This window comes from Monodelphis domestica, chromosome 6 (assembly GCF_027887165.1).
Source record: "Monodelphis domestica isolate mMonDom1 chromosome 6, mMonDom1.pri, whole genome shotgun sequence".
NCBI classification, from domain to species: Eukaryota; Metazoa; Chordata; class Mammalia; order Didelphimorphia; family Didelphidae; genus Monodelphis; species Monodelphis domestica.
Window position 1 is genome coordinate 143,516,333 of NC_077232.1, and position 23,209 is coordinate 143,539,541.

Here is a 23,209-nt window from a genome sequence, read left to right on the forward strand (position 1 = left end):
CCCCATAACCCCCCTCCCATATCTGGCACACAATTCCACTGGGTTTAACATTGATCAAGACCTATTCCCATATTATTAATATTTGCACTAGGGTGATCTTTTACCATCCACTTCCACAGTCATATCCCCATCCACCCATGTGATCAAGCAGTTATTTTTCTTCTGTGTTTCTTTTCCCACAGTTCTTCTCTGGATGTGGATAGTGTTCTTTCTCATATGTCCCTCTGAATAGTTCTGGATCATTACATTGTTACTAGTAGAGAATACATTATGTTCAATTGTACCACAGTGTATCAGTATCTGTGTACAATGTTCTCTTGGTTCTGCTCCTTTCACTCTGCATCAATTCCTGGAGGTTGTTCCCGTTCACATGGAATTCCTCCAGTTTATTATTCCTTGAGCACAATAGTATTCCATCACCAACATATACCACAATTTGTTCAGCCATTCTCCAATTGAAGGGCATCCCCTCATTTTCCAATTTTTGGACACTACAAAGAGCTCAGCTATGAATATTCTTGTACAGGTCTTTTTCCTTATTATCTCTTTGGGGTATAAACCCAGCCGTGCTATGGCTGGATGTATGCTATTCTGTGTTCACCTAATTTACTTATAGTTTCCTTCTTTATATTCAAGTCATTCACCCATTCTGAGTTTATCTTGGGATAAGGTGTGAGATGTTGATCCAAACCTAATCTCTCCCATACTGTCTTCCAATTTTCCCAGCAGTTTTTATCAAATAGTGAATTTTGGTCCCAAAAGCTTGGATATTTGGGTTTATCATAGACATTATTACTAAGGTCACTTGCCCCAAGTCTATTCCACTGATGCTCCTTGCTGTCTTTTAGCAAGTATCCTATTGTTTTGATGGAGAAAGGTTCAGGTCTCCCACTAGTATAGTTTTTCTGTCTATTTCATCCTTGAGTTCCACTAGTTTCTCCTTAGAAATTTGGATGCTATGACATTTGATGCATACATGTTGAGTACTGATATTTCCTCATTTTATATACTGCCTTTTATCAGGATTTAATTACCTTCCCTATATCTTTTGACTAAATCTATTTTTACTTTGGATTCGTCAGATATCATGATTGCGTCTCCTGCCTTCTTTTTCAGTTGATGCCCAATAGATTTTGCTATATCTGCTTACTTTTACCCTATGTTTGTCTACCTTCCTCATGTGTGTTTCTTGTAGACAGCAGATGGTAGGGTTTTGATTTCTAATCCACTCTGCTATTTGCTTGTTTTATGGGTGAGTTAATTCCATTCACATTCAGAGTTATGATTACCAGCTGTGTATTTCTCAGCATTTTGATTTCCACTCCTAGTCCTGCCATTTCTTCTTTCACTCTTTCCTTCTACACCAGTGTTTGTTTTTAATCAGCCCCCCTAATTCCCACTCTTATTTTACTTCCCTTTCTACCCCCCTCCCTTCTTATTCCCCTCTTATTTTCTTTACAGTCTTTTTAAACTACCCCCCACCCTCTCCTTCCCCACCAGTTTGTTTGTTACCCTTCTGTTTCCCTATAGGGCACAAATCAATTCTCTGCCCCAAAGCATTTGATTGTTCTTCCCTCGTTGAGTCAATTTCAATACATGTAAGAATTGAGTATTTCCTATCTCCAACCTCTTTACCCTTCCAGTGTATTGATGCTCTCCCCCAAGTCCTGCCATGCACTTCTTTGTGACATATAAATTTACCTCATTTTGTTTCTTTTCCCATTTCTCTTAGTATTAGCCTCTTTTTTTAACTCTAGGTGTGTGTGTGTGTGTGTGTGTGTGTGTGTGTATGTACATATATATTTATGTATACATATACATATTTATTTCTTGGCATTTCATCCTATATAGTTTGTCACTCTTCCCTATAAGTATAATTCTTCTAACTACCCAGGTGATAACAATTTTTAAGAGTTACCAATATCCTCTTTTCTTGTAGGGATACATATCATTTTAACTTATCGAGTCCCTTAAAAAAGATTTTTTGTTTGCTTTGTTTTTGTGTTTTTTCCCTTTCTTAATTACTCTTTGATGATTCTCTTGAGTTCTGTGTTTCGGCATCAAATTTTCTATTCAGATCTGGTCTTTTCTTTACAAATACTTGGAATTCTTCTATTTTATTAAATGACCATACTTTCCCCTGTAAGAATATAGTCAGTTTTACTGGGCAGTTGATTCTTTGTTGTAGATCTAGTTCCCTTGCTTTCCGGAATATCATATTCCATGCCCTTCGGTTCTTCACTGTAGATGCAGCCAGATTCTGTGTTATACTCACTATGGTTCCATGGTATCTGAATGACTTCTTCTTAGCAGCTTGTAATAATTTTTCTTGGTCTGGTAGTTCTTGAATTTGGCTATAACATTGCTAGGTGTTGTCAGTTGGGGATTAAGTACAGGAGGTGATCTATGGATTCTTTCAATCTCCACTTTTCCCTCTTGTTCTAGAATGTTGGAGCAGTTTTCTTGGATAATTTTCTGTAGGATGATGTCCAGGCTTTTTCTATTTTCATGGTCTTCAGGTAGACCAATGATTCTTTAGTTGTCTCTCCTCAACCGATTTTCTAAATCTTCTGGTTTGTGAATGAGGTTTTTCATATTTTCCTCAATTTTTTCATTCTTTTGATTGTGTTTTATAGTTTCCTGCTGCCTTGTGAAGTCGCTTGCTTCTAATTGTTGTATTCTGGTTTTTAAAGACTGAATTTCATCCCTGGCTTTTTAGGTAATATCTTTATGGGAATGGTTTCTTGCTCTCTCCCAACAGTCCCAGAATTCAGGAAGGCTGCTGGATTCGGGGTCTATTGGCTTCCTTTTCATATACTGGAAGACGTTCTGGTATATGAAAGTAAAACCTCAGTAGTACACTGAGTGCTCTAGGTTTGACAATTTCTGTGGACGTGCAGTCGTTGTCTCTCCTAGGTGGAACAGATTATTACACTCATACATGGAGCAAGGGCAAAGTATAATCTAAGTTTCCCTTTTTTGGAGTATGTATTGAAAATATGACACAATAGGCACAGATAAGCTTGTAGAAAAAGCACATCAAATATTATGCATTGACAACTAGGAAAGAAAAAGCTATGTCAAATTCTATAAGTACAAGAAACTGTAGAAATTGCTTCTACATGTAAAACAACTTAAGCTTCTATTTACCCAAACATTGGTTTGGTGAAATGAATTTTGCAAACATTGGTAATGTTACATGCTTGTATTGATGAGTTTATTTATACAAGCAGAAATTTAAATAAGGATGAGATAACAAATATGCAGCCAGAGGGGGCAGCTGGATAGCTCAGTGAATTGAGAGCCATGCCTAGAGACGGGAGGTCCTAGGTTCAAATCTGGCCTCAGACACTTCCCAGCTGTGTGACCCTGGGCAAGTCACTTGACCCCCATTGCCTAGCCCTTACCACTCTTCTGCCTTGGAGCCAATACACAGTATTGACTCCAAGACGGAAGGTAAGGGTTTAAAAAAACAAAAAACAAATATGCAGCCAGAACTTGAAATGTCACTTCATTATCATCATCCTGGTTATTTAAACTATAAATCAGAATGTAATGTGTATGGGAATATTGGTATTTGTTAAAAATTTCACAATAATTGTTGTATTAATGTTTTTGCAAGCCCTTTAATGGTGCAAAATTATGTTCATGTACAAGGCGAATTTTGGTCAATTTAGATTAGGAATTAGAAATCATTTGGAATGTAAATTCTGATATTACATATTGGCTCAGCTTCAACCACACCACATAAACAGTGAGTCAAGAATCTAAAATTTGGCATTAATTTTGGGATCATGTTCCCAGGATCATTTTCTCATATTATTTGGTATGTTATATACATGATCCTCCAAGATTGCTCAGTGAGGATGGTTTTTCTTTAAAGGGATCTCTCCCAACAAAAAAAAAAGAAAAAAGAGGGAAAAGAATCTTAAAGATGTCAGTATTTTCATTTTATAGAACACTTCTGATTCACTTTCAAGTATTCAACTTTGATTTTTATTTTGCACAACTGTTGCCAAAATTTTTAGTACATGGAAAGTACAGTTAATGCTCTGATCCTCGATTACAAAGGTGCACGTATTTTACTATTTCAGGCACCCGAAAGTATGAAACTACAAGAACATGACAGCATTTGTTAAATTTCAGATGACTATTCTGGAAACTGATGTCTGATTGTATGAAAAGGGAATCATAATGAATATCTCATTATGGACCAGACACCCATAGCCACCCACCGATGCATATTCCATATGAAATGGATGTTTAAGGTTGGGGATGCAGGGACATGGTGCTCTGACGCTCTCAGTCACTGGTTGTACTGGCATTAAACTTCCAACCATTTTTCTATGTGGCAGGCATCTAGAAGTGCACACACAGGTCCCTAAGATGCAGAATCAGTACGAGAGAAGGGAAGGATCTATCCTTCGTCTCCAGAGATAGTCTTTTGTTAACTGTTGAAAAATCTGACAGCTTCTTATAGTCCTGACTATGAAAGGTGGCATGATTGACTATTGCACCTCTCCTGTGAGCCATAGAACTTCTACCTCATCGAACCAGGATCATTAGAGTGGAAAATATTTTCTTAATATTTTTATCATTGCTAAGACTGCTACATTTAATTTTTATAAGTAGATAGGAAGATCAGTTTTGTTTTTCAGATTTATCACTCAGTTTTTGCTGATGATCACACTTGATTTTTATATCTAAGTTTTATAATATGATCTGGTTATCACTTTTGTATCAGGATATGATTATGCACCAGTGTGTTTGTATTTGTTAATAATCTTGTCATTGCACATCTTTGTTTTTATGTTAAACAAAAAGGGGGAGATGTAGCAGTTCACACCTATCTATGATCAAGGGAAATAGTTAAAATGTAAAGATTGCCTTAGGAGAGCACATGCTCAGTCCTGCGCATGGCAAGTAAAACCTTTGACCCTTGATCCCAGCATCCCCCAGGATTAGGTGAGAAATCAGGTTTCTTTGTGCTCACCTGGCTGAGACAAACCACACCTAAACCTTGTCATAATTTACAATTACCCAATGGCAATCCACTATGTACTCATCCCTATGTATTGTGTACATTTGCATCTTGTGGAAAGGAAACTAGACTAACAGTTTGTGTGGGGGAAGGGCCAACTGGGAGTGGAAGTTGGGTCTTGTGACTAGCACTTCCTTCCGGCCAGTCTTGGGTCCTGGGGTTGGAGGAGAGAGGAGCTTGTTCAGCCCAGTCTGGAGTGGCATGCTCTTCTTGGTTCAGCCCAAAGACACAGGCTTCTAAAGGTTAGAATTGTTCTTGTTTGCTTTCTGTCTATTGCTAAGATTCTGAATTAGAACAACGAGAGTAGACGGGAGTGGGACAAACCCTCTGCCAGCCTCTAGGGCCTGGCCCTATACTCTGAAGCTAAGGAAAAACTCCAAACCCAACTAGTTATTAAACGTTATGTTATTTGAATTCGCAGTCAGATAAGTGAACTATCTTTGCTGGTCATAGAGGGAGCTAAACTTCAGTTTCAGTCATTCAAAGACAAACCGTCCTTATTGGACCCCTGCTGTTGTAAATGGTTTATGTGTTTTAATATGAATTATGCCGCTATCTGGTTGTAGGCTTGTTTGATCTCTTAGTGGCAATATTGGTATTCCACCTTCAGCCCCATCTATATTTTCTTGCTGAACTACATTGTTATTTTTAGGTATGTCTTGTTGTGTGTTAATACCTTTGCCACATTGTTTCTCTTCAGTCAGTTGCTTCATCATTTCCTTTATTTGCATTATCTCCTCCTTCATGGCTAAAATCGTCACAGCCATTTCATTATCTTTTGCTTTTTTCCCAAAAATTAGATGCACACCTTTTTTTAGGGCACAGTATAATTTGGTTACTACGAATAATGCTCCAGCATATGTGGGAATGAATGAAATCAAGTGATACATACTTATATTCAGCCATTGCAAAGTTTCATAGATGCTAAACAGAAAATAAATATAATCCAGAATCGTGACAAACAATAAGTCGTAAAACATATACAAGAAATATGCAATCCAGGCTAAATAACCCATGGCAAGTAATAGTTTCTTTGCCGTCTTGTATCTTGAAAAGCTTTTTGCAACGGAAAAAAAATTTAAGTCTGGCCCTTTAAGAGTCGCCTCCTCCCTTCTGGAGGAGTGGTTTCTTTTGGGCGTGGTTGCACTCAGCACTGCTCTCAAAATGGTTACTTTTCACAGTCACACAGGCTTTTGAAATGTATGCAGGCCCAACTTCTCTGAAACTTCCAGTTGCTTCCTTTTCCCAAATTCTTAACAAAAATAGGTTGGAAAACCTAGCTGGCTCTGCCAAAAACTGTAATATTTATTGGGAAAGGAAATAGGAAGATTGGAAAACAGGGGATAAATGGGGAATAATGGGAGGTTTGTATGGGGTAAGGAGGAGTTAAGGGGAGAGAGGGAACACTGCTTGGAGAGGCAAGGGAGGGAGATGCCCCCTGCTGAGAGGAAACAGCAGGGGTCCAATAAGGACGGTTTGTCTTTGAATGACTGAAACTGAAGTTCAGCTCCCTCTATGACCAGAAAAGATAGTCCACTTATCTGACTGCGAATTCAAATAACATAAAGTTTAATAACTAGTTGGGATTGGAGTTTTTCCTTAGCTTCAGAGTATAGGGCCAGGCCCTAGAGGCTGGCAGAGGGTTTGTCCCACTCCTGTCTACTCTCGTTGTTCTAATTCAGAATCTTAGCAATAGACAGAAAGCAAACAAGAACAATTCTAACCTTTAGAAGCCTGTGTCTTTGGGCTGAAGCAAGAAGAGCATGCCACTCCAGACTGGGCTGAACAAGCTCCACCCTCCTCCAACACCAGGAAGCAAGCCCCACCCCACCACCCCGCTGGAAGGAAGTGCTAGTCACAAGACCCAACTGCCACTCCCAGTTGGCCCTTCCCCCACACAAACTGTTAGTCTTGTTTCCTTTCCACAATCTCAATAATAATAAATAGGAGCTCCACAGAGAGCCTGATCTCTTTACCTTATCATCCCTCACCTATCTCTGTCTTTCCTGGGGCTTGGCCTCCAGCCAAGCTTAACTTTAACTTCCTCTCTATCTCTCTCTCTCTTCCTGAAAGACCTTTCCTCCTCAATCTCTTATCCTCAAGTGGTTCTTGCTTAGAGTACCAGCTCTAAGGAACCAGCGATTTCTTTCTTGATCTCCTCTCCTCAGGCCAGACTGATCTGTACTTGCAGCCCAGGCTGTAAGGGATCCTGGCTTTTCTTTCAGATAGTCTGCATGTTCATTGCTTACTCCCGTAGGTTAGTTTATAGCTACTTAACTGGTTCAGGTCCTAGAGAAAGCTAAGTAGCTGAGTTTATTCTGTGGAGCTCTATTGTTAAATATTATGTGTGTGTCTGCTTCTCACCCATCTACTTGGCTCCAACCCTTCCCCCAAGGTCAACCTTCTATCTTTCCTTTCGTGGGAGGGCTGCGGGCCAGCCCCCCCCCCTTCCCATTATAGATTTTGTGCTTAGAAAAGAAATAACGCAAAGCTTTCTGGATTTCCTTCAGGATCTAGGGTTTATTAGAGGGTTGGTTTGGGTATAATGTAGAAAAAAATAGATGATAAATGCCCAGAAGGTAGAAGGATGGTGATATGGATTTCCCCCTTCAGACTTCTTCAAATATGTCTCCCCACTAACCCTGCCTTTACTCCCCTCTAATAACTGCTTTAATGGGTGAACCTCTTCCCTTGGGAAAGAGAGCTCTCTCCCTCTTCCACTATGACAAGGAAGTCAATTTAGGATAACTGACACAATTGTGGTTAGGGGTAAGATGAGCAAGACGTCTGCAAATTGGAGTTTATAGGAAAGCAGGTAAGGAAGTCCCTCTCTGTCTAAAATATCTTTTCCCCTCCCTTCAAAGTTGAGAGACTCGGGCTTGTCAGCCTGGTCTCTGAGAGGTTCAGGTTTGTGACCTCTGATCTATCACAGCAGCGCCAATGTCCAGACGACAGGAGCTCTTAAGTGGTTCTTATGGGGGGTGGGGGGGTGATTAGATTCAATGAGGGATTTGAATAGCTCAGGAGAGAAATCTCTGATCAGACTGTCACCTTGGCTGTCTCAAGATAAAGAGAGACCAACTGCCTCTCCTTGGAATCTCCTCCTCCCTCAAGATTCCAAGCCTCCTCCACCATCCCCCACTGTGGATGGAAACCTTTGCATGTCTTCCAAGCTGTGTCCTTCAAAGTCTCTGGATTATTCCTCTATCTCAAGGGCAAAGAAATACATCTTTGAAATCTTGTTCTTCACTGCTATGTAAATGTGGGCTTTGCAAAGGAATATTCTTTAACAGAAACATCACACTTGTCAGTTCTGCAAATGAAACTTGGGAATCAACTCCTGTCGGATGATTTCTGGAGATGAGGTCTGTTGGCTATGATACCCAAATGTTAATGTTTAATATCAATTTCTATTGTACTAATTCTGTCTATATCTGTTACTCTAGTTTGGGCCAGATCCTGTTTTCTATACATCTGCTTTAGGGACTGCCTCTCCCCCTTGTGAGTTGGTCAAGGGTACCGGTCAATGGACTCCGTCCTTCAGGTCTCCAAGGCTTCAGGACCTGAGCACTCACTGCCGACACGCCCCTGGAGACCCTGTGCCTCCTCCCCCCTCCTCCCAGGGATTCTATGCCCCTTATCAGCCATGAAGAAGCTACAGAAGACTGGAACCCTCGCCCCTGCTCCCTTAGATATTTGGAGGAGGACGGCATGAGGCATTGTACCCCCAGAGTGTAGAAGTTTTTCAGGCAGACCATAGGCAGAAAAATTCTTTTGCTCTCACTCTATACCCTTACCTGCCACCGAATCAAAGGTTTGACTTCATTACTAATAGAGGGGGATTTGAGTCGGGACAATGAAGCCTCCTGGAATGGGCGGGAGGATCCTGCAGGTTCGGCTCTTAAGGGGGCTGGTCGGTGACATACCCGGGGATCTGAGGTTGGTTAAAGATCATGTATATGCTCGTCTATAGGCAGGGCCCACTCCCTGCAATGTGCCTGGTAACTTTCACTGTACAGCCTGGGGGCGGGAGACCCCTGCCGGGGGAACCAGACCAACCTGAGGTCACTCCGCAGAGAAGGGGGGTCCAGGGGCTTCCCTCATAGACCTCTCAGTGGCTCATGAGGTCCGGAAAATGACATACGGGAAACCAGGGCACCCTGATAAAGCTGGTGTTACAGGACAAAACTGCTCGGCCCCAAAGGGGGCTGCATTGCCAGCGCGGCTACTGCTCTGCTTCCGAGCCTCTTGGCCTCTCCCCCTCGCCGGTGCTCACCATTTCCCGCGGATCCCCCAGAGGCCTGCTAGTGGCCCCTGCTTCATAAATTGCCTCCCGCCCTATGTCCACTGGCACCTAATGGCAGGCAAACTTTTGGCCTTGCCGTCTCACTGTGCCCACCGAAGGTGAGTCAAGGGTTTGACTCTCACACACACACACACACACACACACACACACACACACACACACACACACACACAAGAAAAGGAGGAATTGAAGTGAGGTAAACGAAGTCATTGACCTAAAACATCTGTTTTTCCCACGGAAAGTAGAATTCAGAACTGAGCTTTCCCGTGAAGGTCAGTCCGCTCAGAATAGTTAGAATCAATGAGAAAAGAACTCCCTTAGGACCGGCAGCTGGGATAAGATACGAGGATGCCCTGTACCTCACGCCACCGACCAATTTAGCTTCGAGATAAGGCTGCTCGCTCCATCCAGGTTATGTCTCATAATTGTTGGCTGTGTATCTTGCACCCTATAAAAAGCTGCACTGTAACCAGTCTGGTGCAACTTTCACTGGGAAGGTTGCCCTGGCCAGTTAGGTACACATTATTAATAAGGGAGCATTGGTTCCATTAATTGAACTTCTGGGTGTCCAGACTGGCTTTATGAAGTGCTCCGCTTCTGTAGGTAAATGCCATCTAAAGTAGCCTTGACCACCTACCTTTAGGTTGCCTTCTTTGGGCCATCAAGCCCCCCAAACACTTAGAACCTAAACAGAGATGGGGATTCTTCCTTTGGCAGAGGCTAAGCAAAATGCTAGTTCAGGACTAGACAAACAGAATGCTGTGCAAGTTTCGTGGCAACCATTAATCCTGGAGCTAAGAGCCAATACTGTGTATTGGTTGGTTCTGAGGCAGAAAAGAGGCAAGGGCTAGGCAATGGAGGTTAAGTGATTGCACAGGGTCACACAGCTAGGAAGAGTCTGAGGCCAGATTTAAACCCAAGACCTGCCAGGTCAAGATCTTAGCTTCCTGAAGGACACTAACAAGTGATTTGCCCAGGGTCACAAGGTCAGTATAGGACAAATCCAAATCCATTTTTTCTTTGACTCTGACAGGTCTCTGGCCATGGCACTATTTTTCCTATTGCTCAGGGAAAATTCTTAGTCTCTGTATCTGAACCACACCTAAGAAGGGGAAGCTTCTAAGAAAGGCAGCTTCTTCCATCTATTCTGGAGCACATACGGCTACTAGAGAGAGCCCCAAACTACTTCCTATCTAAGTTTCTGTGACTTGTGTGACAAATTAAGCCAGGTGCCAACTTCTTGGGTTTCTGTGTGCAGGGCCCAGGACTAGAAAATACCCGGATTAGGATTTCCAAGGTGAAAAGGCAGATAGACATCTGGCCTCCTCAAAGGGCAGCTGGCCCTGTGCAGTGAAATACACCTTCAGCCCAAATGGAATGCTTCCTGTCAAGGAAAGCAGTCAGCGCTGCTGCAGAGGAGGCAGTGATTCTCTCACATTGCCAGGGAACTAAAAGCTGGTTTTATTCAGGTTTGGAAACAATGTTGAAACCACCAGGCTAGGGCTAGAAGGAGAGACCCAGCAAAGGGAATAACAACAAAGCCAGATGGGCACGGCGGATGGTTCTTTCCCACATTCCCTCTCCCAATTACATCTTGAGTAATAAATCCTCCAGGAAGTAGCAGGGAAGCCAGTCAGCCAAATTGGTGAAACTGAAAAAGCAGAAGCTCAAATTGCAGATGATGCTCCTATTTGAAAGGCTTTTCTCTCAGTAGTATTTTCTTCTTTGTCCATTGTCCCATCAGCAAAACCCCTTCCATTTGATTTGGATGTCCTTGCCTTGTTCCCTGCAAACAGAACCCAATCATGACTTACCCTGTCTCAAAATAGAACAAAACCAAATGCTTTCCCCGCCCAGCCCTTTTTATCTTTTTAAAAAAATTTTAAATACTTTCCCATGGTATATGATTCATTTTCTCTCCCTCCTTTTTTCCCTCCCCCCTCTCAAAGCTGACAAGCAATTCCATTCTGTTATACATGTTATCACTTGATACCTGTTTCCATATTATTCATTTTTGTAATCATCTTTTAAATCCAAAACCCCAAATCACATCCCCAGAAAAACAAGTGATAAATCTTATGTTTTTCTTCTGCATTTCTACTCCCACAGTTCTTTCTCTAGATGTGAGTAGCATTCTTTCTCGTAAGTCTCTCAAGAGTTGTCCTGGATCATTGCTTTTAGGAGCAGGGTCAATTACATTTGATCATTCCACAATTGCATGTTCTATGGGTCCTGCTTATTTCACTGTTTAAGTTCATGTAGGTCTTTGCAATTCTTATAGAAATCAAGCAGTTCATCATTCCTTATAGTACAATCATATACCACAATTTGTTCAGTCATTCCCCAATTGAGGGACACTCCCTCATTTTCCAGTTTTTTACCACCCCAAAGAACATGACTTTGAATAATTTGTACAACCCTTTTTTATGATCTCTTTGGAGTACAAGCCTAGTAGAAGTACAGTTGGATCAAAGAACATGCAGTCTTTTAAAGTCCTTTGGGCATAATTACAAATTGACTTCCCAAATGGTTGGATCCATTCACAACTCCACCAGCAATGCCTTAGTGTCCCAATTTTGCCACATCCCCTCAAAAATTTATTATTTTCCTCTATGGTCATATTGGCCAATCTGCTAGGTGTCAGGTGGCATCTCAGGTTTGTTCTGGTTTGCATTTCTCTAAACAGGAGGGATTTAAACACTTTTTCATGTTATTATTGATTGTTTTGATTTCTTCATCTGAAAAATGCCTATTCATATCCCTTCACCATTTGTCAATTGGGGAGTTGCTTGATTTCTTGCACATTTGACTTAGTTCCTTATATATTTAAGAAATTAGACCTTTATCAGAGATTTTTGTTATAAAATTTTTTTTCCTAGTTTGTTGCTTCCCTTCTAATTTTGATTGCATTGGTTTTATTTGAATAAAAAATTTTAATTAATATAATCACAATTATTCATTTTATAATTTGTAATGTTCTCTATCTCTTGCTTGTTCTTAAATGCCTTCCTTTCCCATAGATCTGACAGATATACTATTCAATGTTCACCTAATTTACTTATAATTTCCCTCTTTATATTTAACTCATTTACTCATTCTGAATTTATCTTGGCATAGGGTGTGAGATGTTGATCTAGACCTAATTTTTCCCATGCTGTTTTCCAATTTTCCCAACATGTTTTTGTCGAATAGTGGGTTCTTGTCCCAAAAGCTGTGATCTTTCGTTTTATAGAACACTAGTTTGCTGAGGTCATTTATCCCAAGTCTATTCCATTGATCCACCTTTCTGTCTCTTAGCCAGTACCATATTGTTTTCATGGGCACTGCTTTATAGTACACCAGCCCTTTTTATCTTTACATGCTCTGTAACCTTAATCCCTGAGAAGGATGCTTATTCAATTCTGGGTGACCTATGGACTCTGAGGGGAAAGAAAAAGTACAGTGTCTGGACCTCCTGGGATTTCTATCAGCAAGGAGCATCTTGGCATCTCTGGTGGGGTGAGTAGACAGGAATATGTGGACACTTTGGATTTGGGGGGTTGTTTTTTTTAAATCTTTACCTTCCACCTTATATTCAATACTAAGTTCCAAGGAAGAAGAGTGGTAAGGGTTAGGCGATTGAGTTTAAGCGATTTGCCCAGGATCACACAGGTAGGAAGTATCTGGGACCAGATTTGAATTTAGGTCCTTCCAACTCCAGCCCTGGCATTTTACCCATTGAGCCACCTAGCTGCCCCTATGTGGAGGCTTTGCAAGTATCCAAGGCCAAACCACTAAGAATTTGTGGTTTTAAAGGAGAAATTGTGAGTACTTAGCTGCTGATGATCAGTTCAAAAAGAACTGGGACTGAATCTTGCCTCAGTTGTTAAATATGATAAATATGAAAAGTTTGACAAGTCATCTAATCTCTGAGAGTCAATTTCCCTATATGTTAAATAGGATGTCTGCAGGGATCTAAAAAATACTACCCACAAGCAGAGGATAAACTGTGGGAGTAAAAACACCGATGAAAAGCAACTGCTTGACTACAGGGGTGGAGGGGTTATGACTGAGGAGAGACTCTAAATGAACACTCTAATGCAAATACCAACAACAGGGAAATGGGTTCAAGTCAAGAACACATGTGATAACCAGTGGAATCATGCGTCAGCTATGGGAGAGGGAAAGGTGGGGGGGGGGGGGAGGGAAGAAAATGATCTTTGTTTCCAGTGAATAATGTATGAAAACGACCAAATAAAATAATGTTAAAAATTAAAAAAAAAAGAAAAGAAAAAAATAGGATGCAATAATAACACTTATTTTCTGGGGATACTCTACAAATTTCAAATATTATTATACTCATCTATACTGATTATTGAAATAAATAGGACCAGAAATTTGTAAGGGTTTTCTTTTTTAGTAGGTGAGGGAAATGGAAGGAAGAAAATAAATTAATTGAAAAAAATTTTAAAGAACATTTTCTGCTTAATGTTGGGAAATGAACTGAAGATACTGACTACTTTTCCATTTCCTGAAATTATTCCCTGAATCAAGGTAGTTAGACTAGATGATCCCTTCCATCTCTAAATCCTGTGGTTTGAATTTCTTGATTTTTGCCTTTCCTTAGCTTAAGACAACAGGGAAACACCAACCATATCAGAGCCATTCTTTTCAAGTCTGACTCACCATCTGATTCTTTTACTTCAAATGATTAAGAGGGAACGGAGGTGTGGAATGAACTGGAGTGATCCACTGTTGTCATACATTACCTGCTTTTCTCACAAAGTGAACATTCATTAGGATAGGTTAAGGAGTCTGTTCCACATACAGGGTTTAAGTCTCTTGGACATCCTGGATTGCCATACATTTTGCAGTCCGGCTAGGAAAAGAGAGAATTAGCAAAATGTCTGGGAAATTAAGTTTTCAAATAGCAAGGTATCATAAAATATTTCCTCTTATATTTAAAAATCTAAATCAGTATGTAATTTAAAAAAAACTATCTGCACTCTAGTGCAAATATTAATAAGGAAATGGGTCTTGATCGATGGCACATGTTAAACCCAATGGAATTAATGGAATTAATACAAGAAGGGATAGGGAGATGGGAGGGAAGGAACATGAGTCTTATAACCATGGAAAATTATTCTAAATCATTTAATTAAATAAAAATTTAAAAAAAGAACTATCTGAAGCTTTGCTACTTAATTAGAAAGTACACCGTTGTAATAACAAATCATCTTCAAGCCTTAGAATTTGTCAAAAGATGAATAGGTATGATATTTTAGAAGATCCTTTGGTTTAACAGTAGCTCTTTGGTTTAATATAGCTGTTTTTTGTAACATAAAATAGAAAGTTATAGAAATCCATTATATTCTATAGCTTGGCTTATATTCTGGGCATGGACAGTAAATTGTGACTAATTCTTTTTAATAAAATTTTGGAATATTCCTTAAGAAGCAATTTGATTTACTTTGGTTATAGATAAAGAATTCATAACCAAATGATATAGAAATGATCACAGGAAGTAAAATTTTGATCATATAGTGTAAAAAAGTTTTGTACAAAAGCAATTAAAATTAGAATAGAAACATGTAAATCAGAAGGAAAAAATGTGTCTCATTTCTTTTTTTTTTAAACCCTTACCTTCCATCTTGCAGTCAATACTGTGTATTGGTTCCAAGGCAGAAGAGTGGGTAAGGGCTAGGCAATGGGGGTCAAGTGACTTGCCCAGGGTCACACAGCTGGGAAGTGTCTGAGGCCAGAATTGAACCTAGGACCTCCCATCTCTAGGCCTGGCTCTCAATCCACTGAACTACCCAGCTGCCCCCTAAAGGTCTCATTTCTAAGATAGGAAATTGATTCAAACTTAAAAGAAAAAGAGCCATTCCCTAATTAACAAATTTTTGTAATGCTCTAAATCACTAATAATTAGAGAATGCAATTTAAAACAATTCTGAGGTATAACTTCACCCCATCAGTTTGCACAGATGAGAAAAGAAAAGAAAATTACAAATGCTAGAGAACTTGTAAGGAAATAGTTACATTAATGTAAATTAATCCATTAATGCACTATTGGTGAAAATGTGGTTCTAACACAGAATGGCCGGATCAAGCCATTCTGGAAAGCAATTTGGAACTATGGGCCAAAAGCTATGACATTGTATACTCCCTTTCAACCAGAGATAATGCCACTAGGTCTCTACCCCCAAAGAAATCAAAGAGGGAAAGGACTCATATATACAGAAATATTGGAATCTGTTTTTTGTGGTGACAAAGAACTGGAAACTGAGAAAGTTGAACAATTTCTGATATATGAATGTGATACAAAACTATTTTGCTATAAGAAATTATGAATGGTTGGGACAAAAATTCACTATTTGATAAGAACTGCTGGGAAAATTGGAAGACAGTGTGGGAGAGATTAGGAATTGATCAACACCTCACACCCTACACCAAGATAAATTCAAAATGGGTGAAAGACTTAAACATAAAGAAGGAAACCATAAGTAAATTGGGTAAACACAGAATAGTATACATGTCAGACCTTTGGGAAGGGAAAGACTTTAAAACCAAGCAAGACATAGAGAGAATCACAAAATGTAAAATAAATAATTTCGACTACATCAAATTAAAAGGCTTTTGTACAAACAAAAGCAATGTAACTAAAATCAGAAGGAAAACAACAAATTGGGAAAAAATCTTCATAAAAACCTCTGACAAAGGTTTAATTACTCAAATTTATAAAGAGCTAAATCAATTGTACAAAAAATCAAGCCATTCCCCAATTGATAAATGGGCAAGGGACATGGATAGACAGTTTTCAGATAAAGAAATCAAAACTATTAATAAGCACATGAAGAAGTGCTCCACATCTCTTATAATCAGAGAGATGCAAATCAAAACAACTCTGAGGTATCACCTCACACTTAGCAGATTGGCTAACATGACAGTTATGGAAAGTAATGAATGCTGGAGGGGATGTGGCAAAGTAGGGACATTAATTCATTGCTGGTGGAGTTGTGAACTGATCCAGCCATTCTGGAGGGCAATTTGGAACTATGCACAAAGGGCGATAAAAAAATGTCTACCCTTTGATCCAGCCATAGCACTGCTGGGTTTGTACCCCAAAGAGATAATGGACAAAAAGACTTGTACAAAAATATTCATAGCTGCGCTCTTTGTGGTGGCCAAAAATTGGAAAATGAGGGGATGCCCATCAATTGGGGAATGGCTGAACAAATTGTGGTATATGTTGGTGATGGAATACTATTGTGCTCAAAGGAATAATAAAGTGGAGGAATTCCATGTGAACTGGAACAACCTCCAGGAAGTGATGCAGAGCGAGAGGAGCAGAACCAGGAGAACACTGTACACAGAGACAAACACACTGTGGTATAATCGAATATAATGGACTTCTCCATTAGTGGCAGTGTAATGTCCCTGCACAATCTGCAGGGATCAAGGAGAAAAAAACACTATCCAAAAGCAGAGGACAAACTGAGGGAGTAGAAACACCAAGGAAAAGCAACTGCCTGACTACAATGGCTGAGGGGACATGACAGAGGAAAGACTCTGAGCGAACACTCTGATGCAAATACTAACAACATGGCAATGGGTTCAAGTCAAGAACACATATGATACCAGTGGAATCACGCGTCGGCCACGGGGGGTGGGAGGGAGGAAAAGAAAATGATCTTTGTCTTTAATGAAAAATGCATGGAAATGATCAAATAAAATACTATAAAATTAAAGAAAAAAAGAAAAAAAAGAAATTATGAATGGGTTATTTTTTCAGAAAAACCTGTGAAGACTTGTATGAACTGATACCAGAGCATAATGATCAAAAACAAGAGAAAAATTCATACAATAATAACAATATTGTAAAAAAAAAGATAACTGAAAGACTTAGAAACTCTGGCCAACTAATTCTCTCTCTCTTCTCTCTCTCTCTCTCTCTCTCTCTCTCTCTCTCTCTCTCTCTCTCTCTCTCTCTCTCTCTCTCTCTCTCTCTCCTCCTTGGCTATGACATTAAAATCCTAAGTATTGGGACCAATGAAGACCATTAAATCAACAATTTACATATAGCTACAGAATCTCTATAAGTCGAATTATAACAAGAACATTTTCTGAATACTTGATGATCTGTACCATACTTTTAATTATATTTGCCCAGCAGTATTCTTACACTCCCGGTTTTAGGGGCTTGACCAATTTCATGTATGACTCTAGTCATCAAAGTGTGAAAGAAAAAGACTGGGGAAAGTACTCTCTGAGCAAGGTCTGCCTTTATTTGGTGAGCAAGGCAAGCAAGTCAGAGCTCTGCAGATGCCTCCAGTAAGGTCTGAGACTCTGATCACCATCATGGACGGATTTGTTTTTAAAGGCAAAAAGTGGAATTTACAGTGAGAAAGAAGACTTATAGGGATCATTCTCGATTGGAAGTAACAGGAACTTACAGGTCATGAACAGGACACAGTGACCTGAGCTTCTGATATTCCATTTTTCCACTATTACAAAATTCCAGAGTGGAGTAGCAAAGTCCCTGGATCTCTTACTTGAATCAATTTAATATAAATACCATAATGTGTAATCATATGGTCAGGACTAATATAGTAATATATACACTTAAGACTATTACTCAGATACTACCCTAGAACTACATTCTTAATGGGGTTACATATACAGAATCTTGCCTGGGACTATATTTTTATTACAAATCACAATGTTGCAATTTATCATACTAAAGGGATACTTAAGCTAATATAAATGAGAGGCTGCTTAATTAAATGTCCTTCTTACAAACATTAGTCCATACCACAACAAGTAGAGTATTATGCTTGGAGTTGGGGGAGACCTGGGTTCAGATCCTGACTTTGGCATCCACTTATGGGTATGATCCTGATGAGGTAAGTTACTCTTAGTGTCTCAGGAAATTCTCTAAGATTATTCATTAGAGAGGAGCTGCTAATCTGCATTAATGAAAAATACTATCATACCAAAATTTCCTTCTAGCAACCTCTTCATCCTGGAAGATTATTCCCTGGATCTCACCTCATCAGTATTCTGTTCCTAAGCCCCACCCCTTCTGATTAGAGAGGATGGGGAGCTCTTCAACCAGACCCTCCATTTAGGGAGAAAGCCCAGGTCAGACATTTTTTACTTTCTCACCCAACTAAACTTCTCTGCACTTGTCCATCATACTTACCTGCCAAGTACCTTCTCTCCTGCTCTTCTGCTTCCTTTTGTATGATGTCTTCTTCCATTAGATTGTAAACTCCTTGAGGGCAAGGATTCACTTTTGCCTTTCTTTATATATTCAGCATTTAGCATAGTGCCTTAATCAATGTTGATTGACTGACTAATGAAACTACATGTCCAGTCCCCCCAAAAGTTATAACATTCTCATATAAAATCATACTTGTATGATTTCTAAATTCTCCTCCAGCTTTAGATTCAATAATTCCCATTGTGTGATATCATCACTTGAAGGCTGAGAAAAAAAAATAATTTCCCAAACATTCAAAATGTAACACTTTTTTATGCCTCATAAGACACTAGTGTCTGAAAAGAAGTTAAGGGCTTCTAATGCTTTTGGCTAGACCTACATCTAGATTCCTCACGAGATTCAAGTCTAATTGTGTGCCATTTTCTTTAGCATAAATGAAAACAAGAAAAGATATTTCCTACTTACCATTATTATTTCACCATTGTCATCATAGAAAGGTTCATGGGAAGAAGCCACTAAAAGAAATCAAAGAATATTATTTCAGAAGCAGTCCTTAAATAAGATATTTTCCAGTCATCTTTTATAAGTATTTCATTTTCAAGGTGATCCAAGTCTAGAACCATTATTCTCATTCATTCTTCTAAAGCAGCTCCCCCTCCTCACTCCAAACCCAACCACTGGTTAGAATTTGCTTGCTCTTTCACACTTCCCTGGGAGGCTGGCAGGGAGACCTTTTGTTTCTTCTGTTAGTGAACTTTATGTGTTTAGTGGGCTTAGGAGTTTCAAGCTCCAGAGGAGAGTTAAATATGGGTATTTTTAAAGGTAATAATATTTCTATTTTCAGTGGCTTTGAATTGAAAGAAAAACAACCAAACTGATCCAGCTTTATATAAACTCTACGCCAGCTGGAAACTTTCTGAAGTCTCATTTGGCTCTGATTCCCCTTAATCCTACATTTCATTTTTTACAACATTTGGTATGTCACTGACACCCAATACATAATGATACAAGTTAGCCTAAGACTAACTTGTCTCCTTGTCAAGTACAAGATGGGGAAGGCATGGCAAGGTAGCAACTGTTCATTTGAAAAAGAGCCTGGGGTTTTAGTGGACTACAAACTTGGTAAGACTACAAACTTGGTGTGGCATGGCAGCCAGAAAAATTCATTCAATCTTAAGGAGCCTCTTAGCATTAAAGAAGTGAAAATATAGTTGCCTGGCACAGAGTAGGCAGTTAACAAATCCTCTTTGCCTCCTATGGGATCAGACCACATCTAAAGCATTATCTAGAAGAAGCCATATTTTCTAAGACAATAATAAAATGAAAAGCACCAGAGGAAAGCTTCCTGGAGGATGAAAGCCTCCAGGTCAGGGTCATGAAGATTAGCTGAAGGAACTTTGGGTCATTGCCGGGAAAAGACACAGAGAGAACATAAAGTCTGTGTTCATGTATCCTAGGGGCTAACGCATTGAAGAGGGATTATTAGACCTGTAGAGCTTCATCTCAGAAGGCAGACCATGGGGTCTTGGTTGAAGGGGCAAAGAGGCAAAGTTGGGCTTAGAAACCCTAAAGTGGAACAGATTGGTTGCCTGCTCAATTGAGTTTTCCTTGCTGGAAGCATTCAAGCAAAGGTGTGGAGGTCTTCGAGTGCCTTTTAAATTCTGTTCTCCCAAATGTTCTTCACTACAAGTCCTGAGAATTCACCTACACGTGCTTTTGGTAGGATCATTTTTGTCATTAAAAACACAACTCTGATCCTTATTTTGTCACCATTGTCCCTGCTAAGGAACGGGGATCTGGTAACTAAACATTAGGGAGAGAAAAGCCCTCACATCGAGAAAGTAAAGGAATCAAAGATGAAGAGACCCCTTCAGGAGACTCTTAGCTAGGTACTTGGCTCCTGAAATCTTTTCATCACTGGACAGGACATTTTGTACAAAATGTCAGGTAATGTTCAGTAACCCTGCCTTGGAGGGGGTGGGTCTGGACCTGTGATTTTATCAGTGCAGGGAGCTGAAACTTCAAATCCTCACAATCGCAGCAACTTAAGAGCTTGAAGGACCTTAGAGGAGAGACAGTCGTCTTTGAAGTGAGATTCAAGCCCAGCCTTGACATACTTTGGCCCACCTGATAACCTCTCCTTGCTAAAGGCAACAGTTGTCATACGGAGCTTGGGTTTGGGGTTTGGAAGGAGACCCAATCTAGCCGCCCCTCTTTTAGAGGTGAAGAAACACGCCCAGCCTGAGGGTTTCCTCTAAATTGTCACCCTGCGTGCCTCTTCTCCTAAAGGTGTTAGTCAATGGAAATCTCCTTGCATGCTAGTCGTTTCCCTTAAATTTCCCCCATCTTCTCTGCTGGGGAGAGGGAAGAGGAGATAAGGAGGGACCTGGACAGTCCCAGCTGTGCCCTCTCCTTGCTAAAGGCAACAGATATCTACCAAGCTAAGGTTTTACTATTTGGACAGAGATCTAATCCAACTGCCCCCTTTTTAAGGGTGAAGAAACACACCCAACCAACGTAACGGTTCCCTCTAAGCCTCTTCCCCTCAAGTGTATGGAAATCTTATTGTAGGCTAGTCGTGTCCCTTAAATGCACTCCCCCCTATTCTCCAATGGGAGGGTAGGAGGGAAGAGGAGGCAAGGAGGGACCTGGCCAGCCCCAACTGTGCCTCTACCTGTGAAGTTCTTGGTCAGAAGCATCACGAACAGGGGGAACACAAGAAGAAGCCGCTTCATCTTCCCACAGCGGTAGCGCTCTCGCGCTTTCCTGGCTAACCCTTCAGCACTTTCAGAAACACTTTCTGGCTGAGGACGTTGGCGCTCTCCAATTGACCACTCTACGGGAAAGATGCAGCTATATACACTCCACACCTACCCTGGATCCCCTCCGGACTTGGGCGCCACCCAAACGTCATAAAGAGCATCGAGCCGATGAGGTGGGGGGTGGAGTGGGGTTGAGGGGATTGAAAAAGAGGGAGAGAAGAGTGTAATCACGACTGTAACCTGAGCTCCCAGGCAGTGCCTCCACTTGGGACAGAATTGAGCCCGTTATACTCAAGACAGGCAGCAACTGGGAGGTTACCTGAGATAGAGGAAAGATTTCATTCATTCCAGATAATATGTCCTGGGCTATTGTGGGGAGCTCTTCGCAAGCGCCTTAGTCTACTAATAAAATCTAACGTGCAGCTTCGACACTTCCCAGCTGTGTGACCCTGGGCAAGTCACTTAACCCCCTTTCCCTAGAGCCCTTACCGCTCTTCTGCCTTGGAACCAATACCCAGTATTGATTTCAAGGCAGAAGGTAAGGGTTTAAAAAGTAAATAAAATAAAATAAAATCGAACGTGCAGCCTCGGGTTTAACGAGAGCCTGTGTGCCCTTGGGTATTTCCCCAAAGAGGTTATTTGGAGAAGAAGTTAAATCCTATTTGAAGAGGTTTTTTGTTTTATTTTTTGGAGAGGGGGGTGAGGTGGGGTGTCAGGGGCTGAATGTAAGGAGAATAGTAAACAAAGGTGTTTCCTTTTGTTTTGTTTTGTTCTACTAACAATAGAACCTGCCCTAAAAATAGCCTGTTTCATTCGAGGGTCAGTGCACTAGAGAGGATATGTCGTTCCTGAGAGTGAAGGGTCAATAGATTTAGAACTGAGAGATCTTAGAAGCCATCCTCTCCATCTTCCTCCTATTAGAGATCAAGAAATTGAGTCTCATCTTTCAAGGTTGATGTCCTTATGGGTACAAGATGTCAAATGCAGTGAACTGGACTGAATAAAGCCTGGAACCACCTCCAGATGGAGAATTTTTTATCTCAATCATCACGTTTTATATTTGTACATTCTGCCAGCATACTCTGGAGTTCAGCAGGGCTAATAGTGGTTTGCTGATCTTTTTTTTTTTTTTAACCCTTACCTTTTGTCTTGGAATTAATACTGTATATTGGTTCCAAGGCAGAGAAATAGTAAGGACTATGCAATGGGGATTAAAGTGACTTCCCCAGGGTCACACAGCTAAGAAGTGTCTGAGGTCAAATTTGAATCCAGGATCTCCTGTCTCTACACCTGCTCTTAACCCAGTGAGCCACTTAGCTGCCCTGCTGATCATCAAAAAACAAACAAACAAATAAACTTTTATTATGAATAAATCTAATATTAAATAGAAATAGAAATAATTGTATTGACTTTACACTATTTGCAAATAAATTGAGTTTTACATTTAATTTAAATTTTAAATAAAATTAAAGTTCTTTCTGTAAAAAGTAAAATGAGAGAAATTGAGTCTCAGATGAGAAGTGACTTGCCCCAAATCACAGAGGCACAGGTAGCATAAGCAGACTTTTGAATACAGCACTCAAATGTTAATTATTATATTATGTTAGAAAATCCCAAGTCAGTAAAGATATTGGCATAATGGCTTCAATAAAGTCTTGGGCTATAAAATTGATCAATGAAAATCAACAGCATATCTGTAATGATAAAATTCAAGAGGCAATGATAATGGAAAACAGGATATCATCAAGATCACGGTAAAATATATAAAACATAAGGGAGACAAGCTACCAAAGTACAAGAAATATTTGTAAAATCTTCAATTATAAAGAGCTTCTTAAATAAAGAACAATTTAAATGACTGGGCCATTCCATAAAAATGACAATATTACTAAGGT

The 23,209-nt window shown here is 40.0% G+C and overlaps 1 protein-coding gene across 1 annotated transcript; it reads right to left on the reverse strand.

Annotated features, from left to right (window-relative positions):
• Nucleotides 1-10,784: 10,784 nt before the first annotated feature.
• On the reverse strand, nt 10,785-21,420 carry SPINK2 (serine peptidase inhibitor Kazal type 2). Its single transcript, XM_007496403.2, has 4 exons — nt 21,227-21,420; nt 19,018-19,067; nt 14,096-14,205; nt 10,785-11,133 (listed from the first exon to the last, which is right to left on the reverse strand). The coding sequence occupies exons 1-4, from the start codon at nt 21,285-21,287 to the stop codon at nt 11,088-11,090; spliced, it is 267 nt and encodes an 88-aa protein (XP_007496465.1). The 5' UTR covers nt 21,288-21,420; the 3' UTR covers nt 10,785-11,087.
• Between the last annotated feature and the right edge of the window lie 1,789 nt (nt 21,421-23,209).

What these genes read in the sequence shown, in the direction of transcription:
- SPINK2 (XM_007496403.2), bottom strand. Translation starts at nt 21,287, where the DNA reads ATGAAGCGGCTTCTTCTTGTGTTCCCCCTGTTCGTGATGCTTCTGACC. An exon ending in TCTGACCAAGAACTTCACAG is followed by an intron (nt 19,068 to 21,226) that starts GTAGAGGCACAG and finishes GATTTCTTTTAG; the next exon opens with TGGCTTCTTCCCATGAACCT. An exon ending in ACAATGGTGAAATAATAATG is followed by an intron (nt 14,206 to 19,017) that starts GTAAGTAGGAAA and finishes CTCTTTTCCTAG; the next exon opens with CCGGACTGCAAAATGTATGG.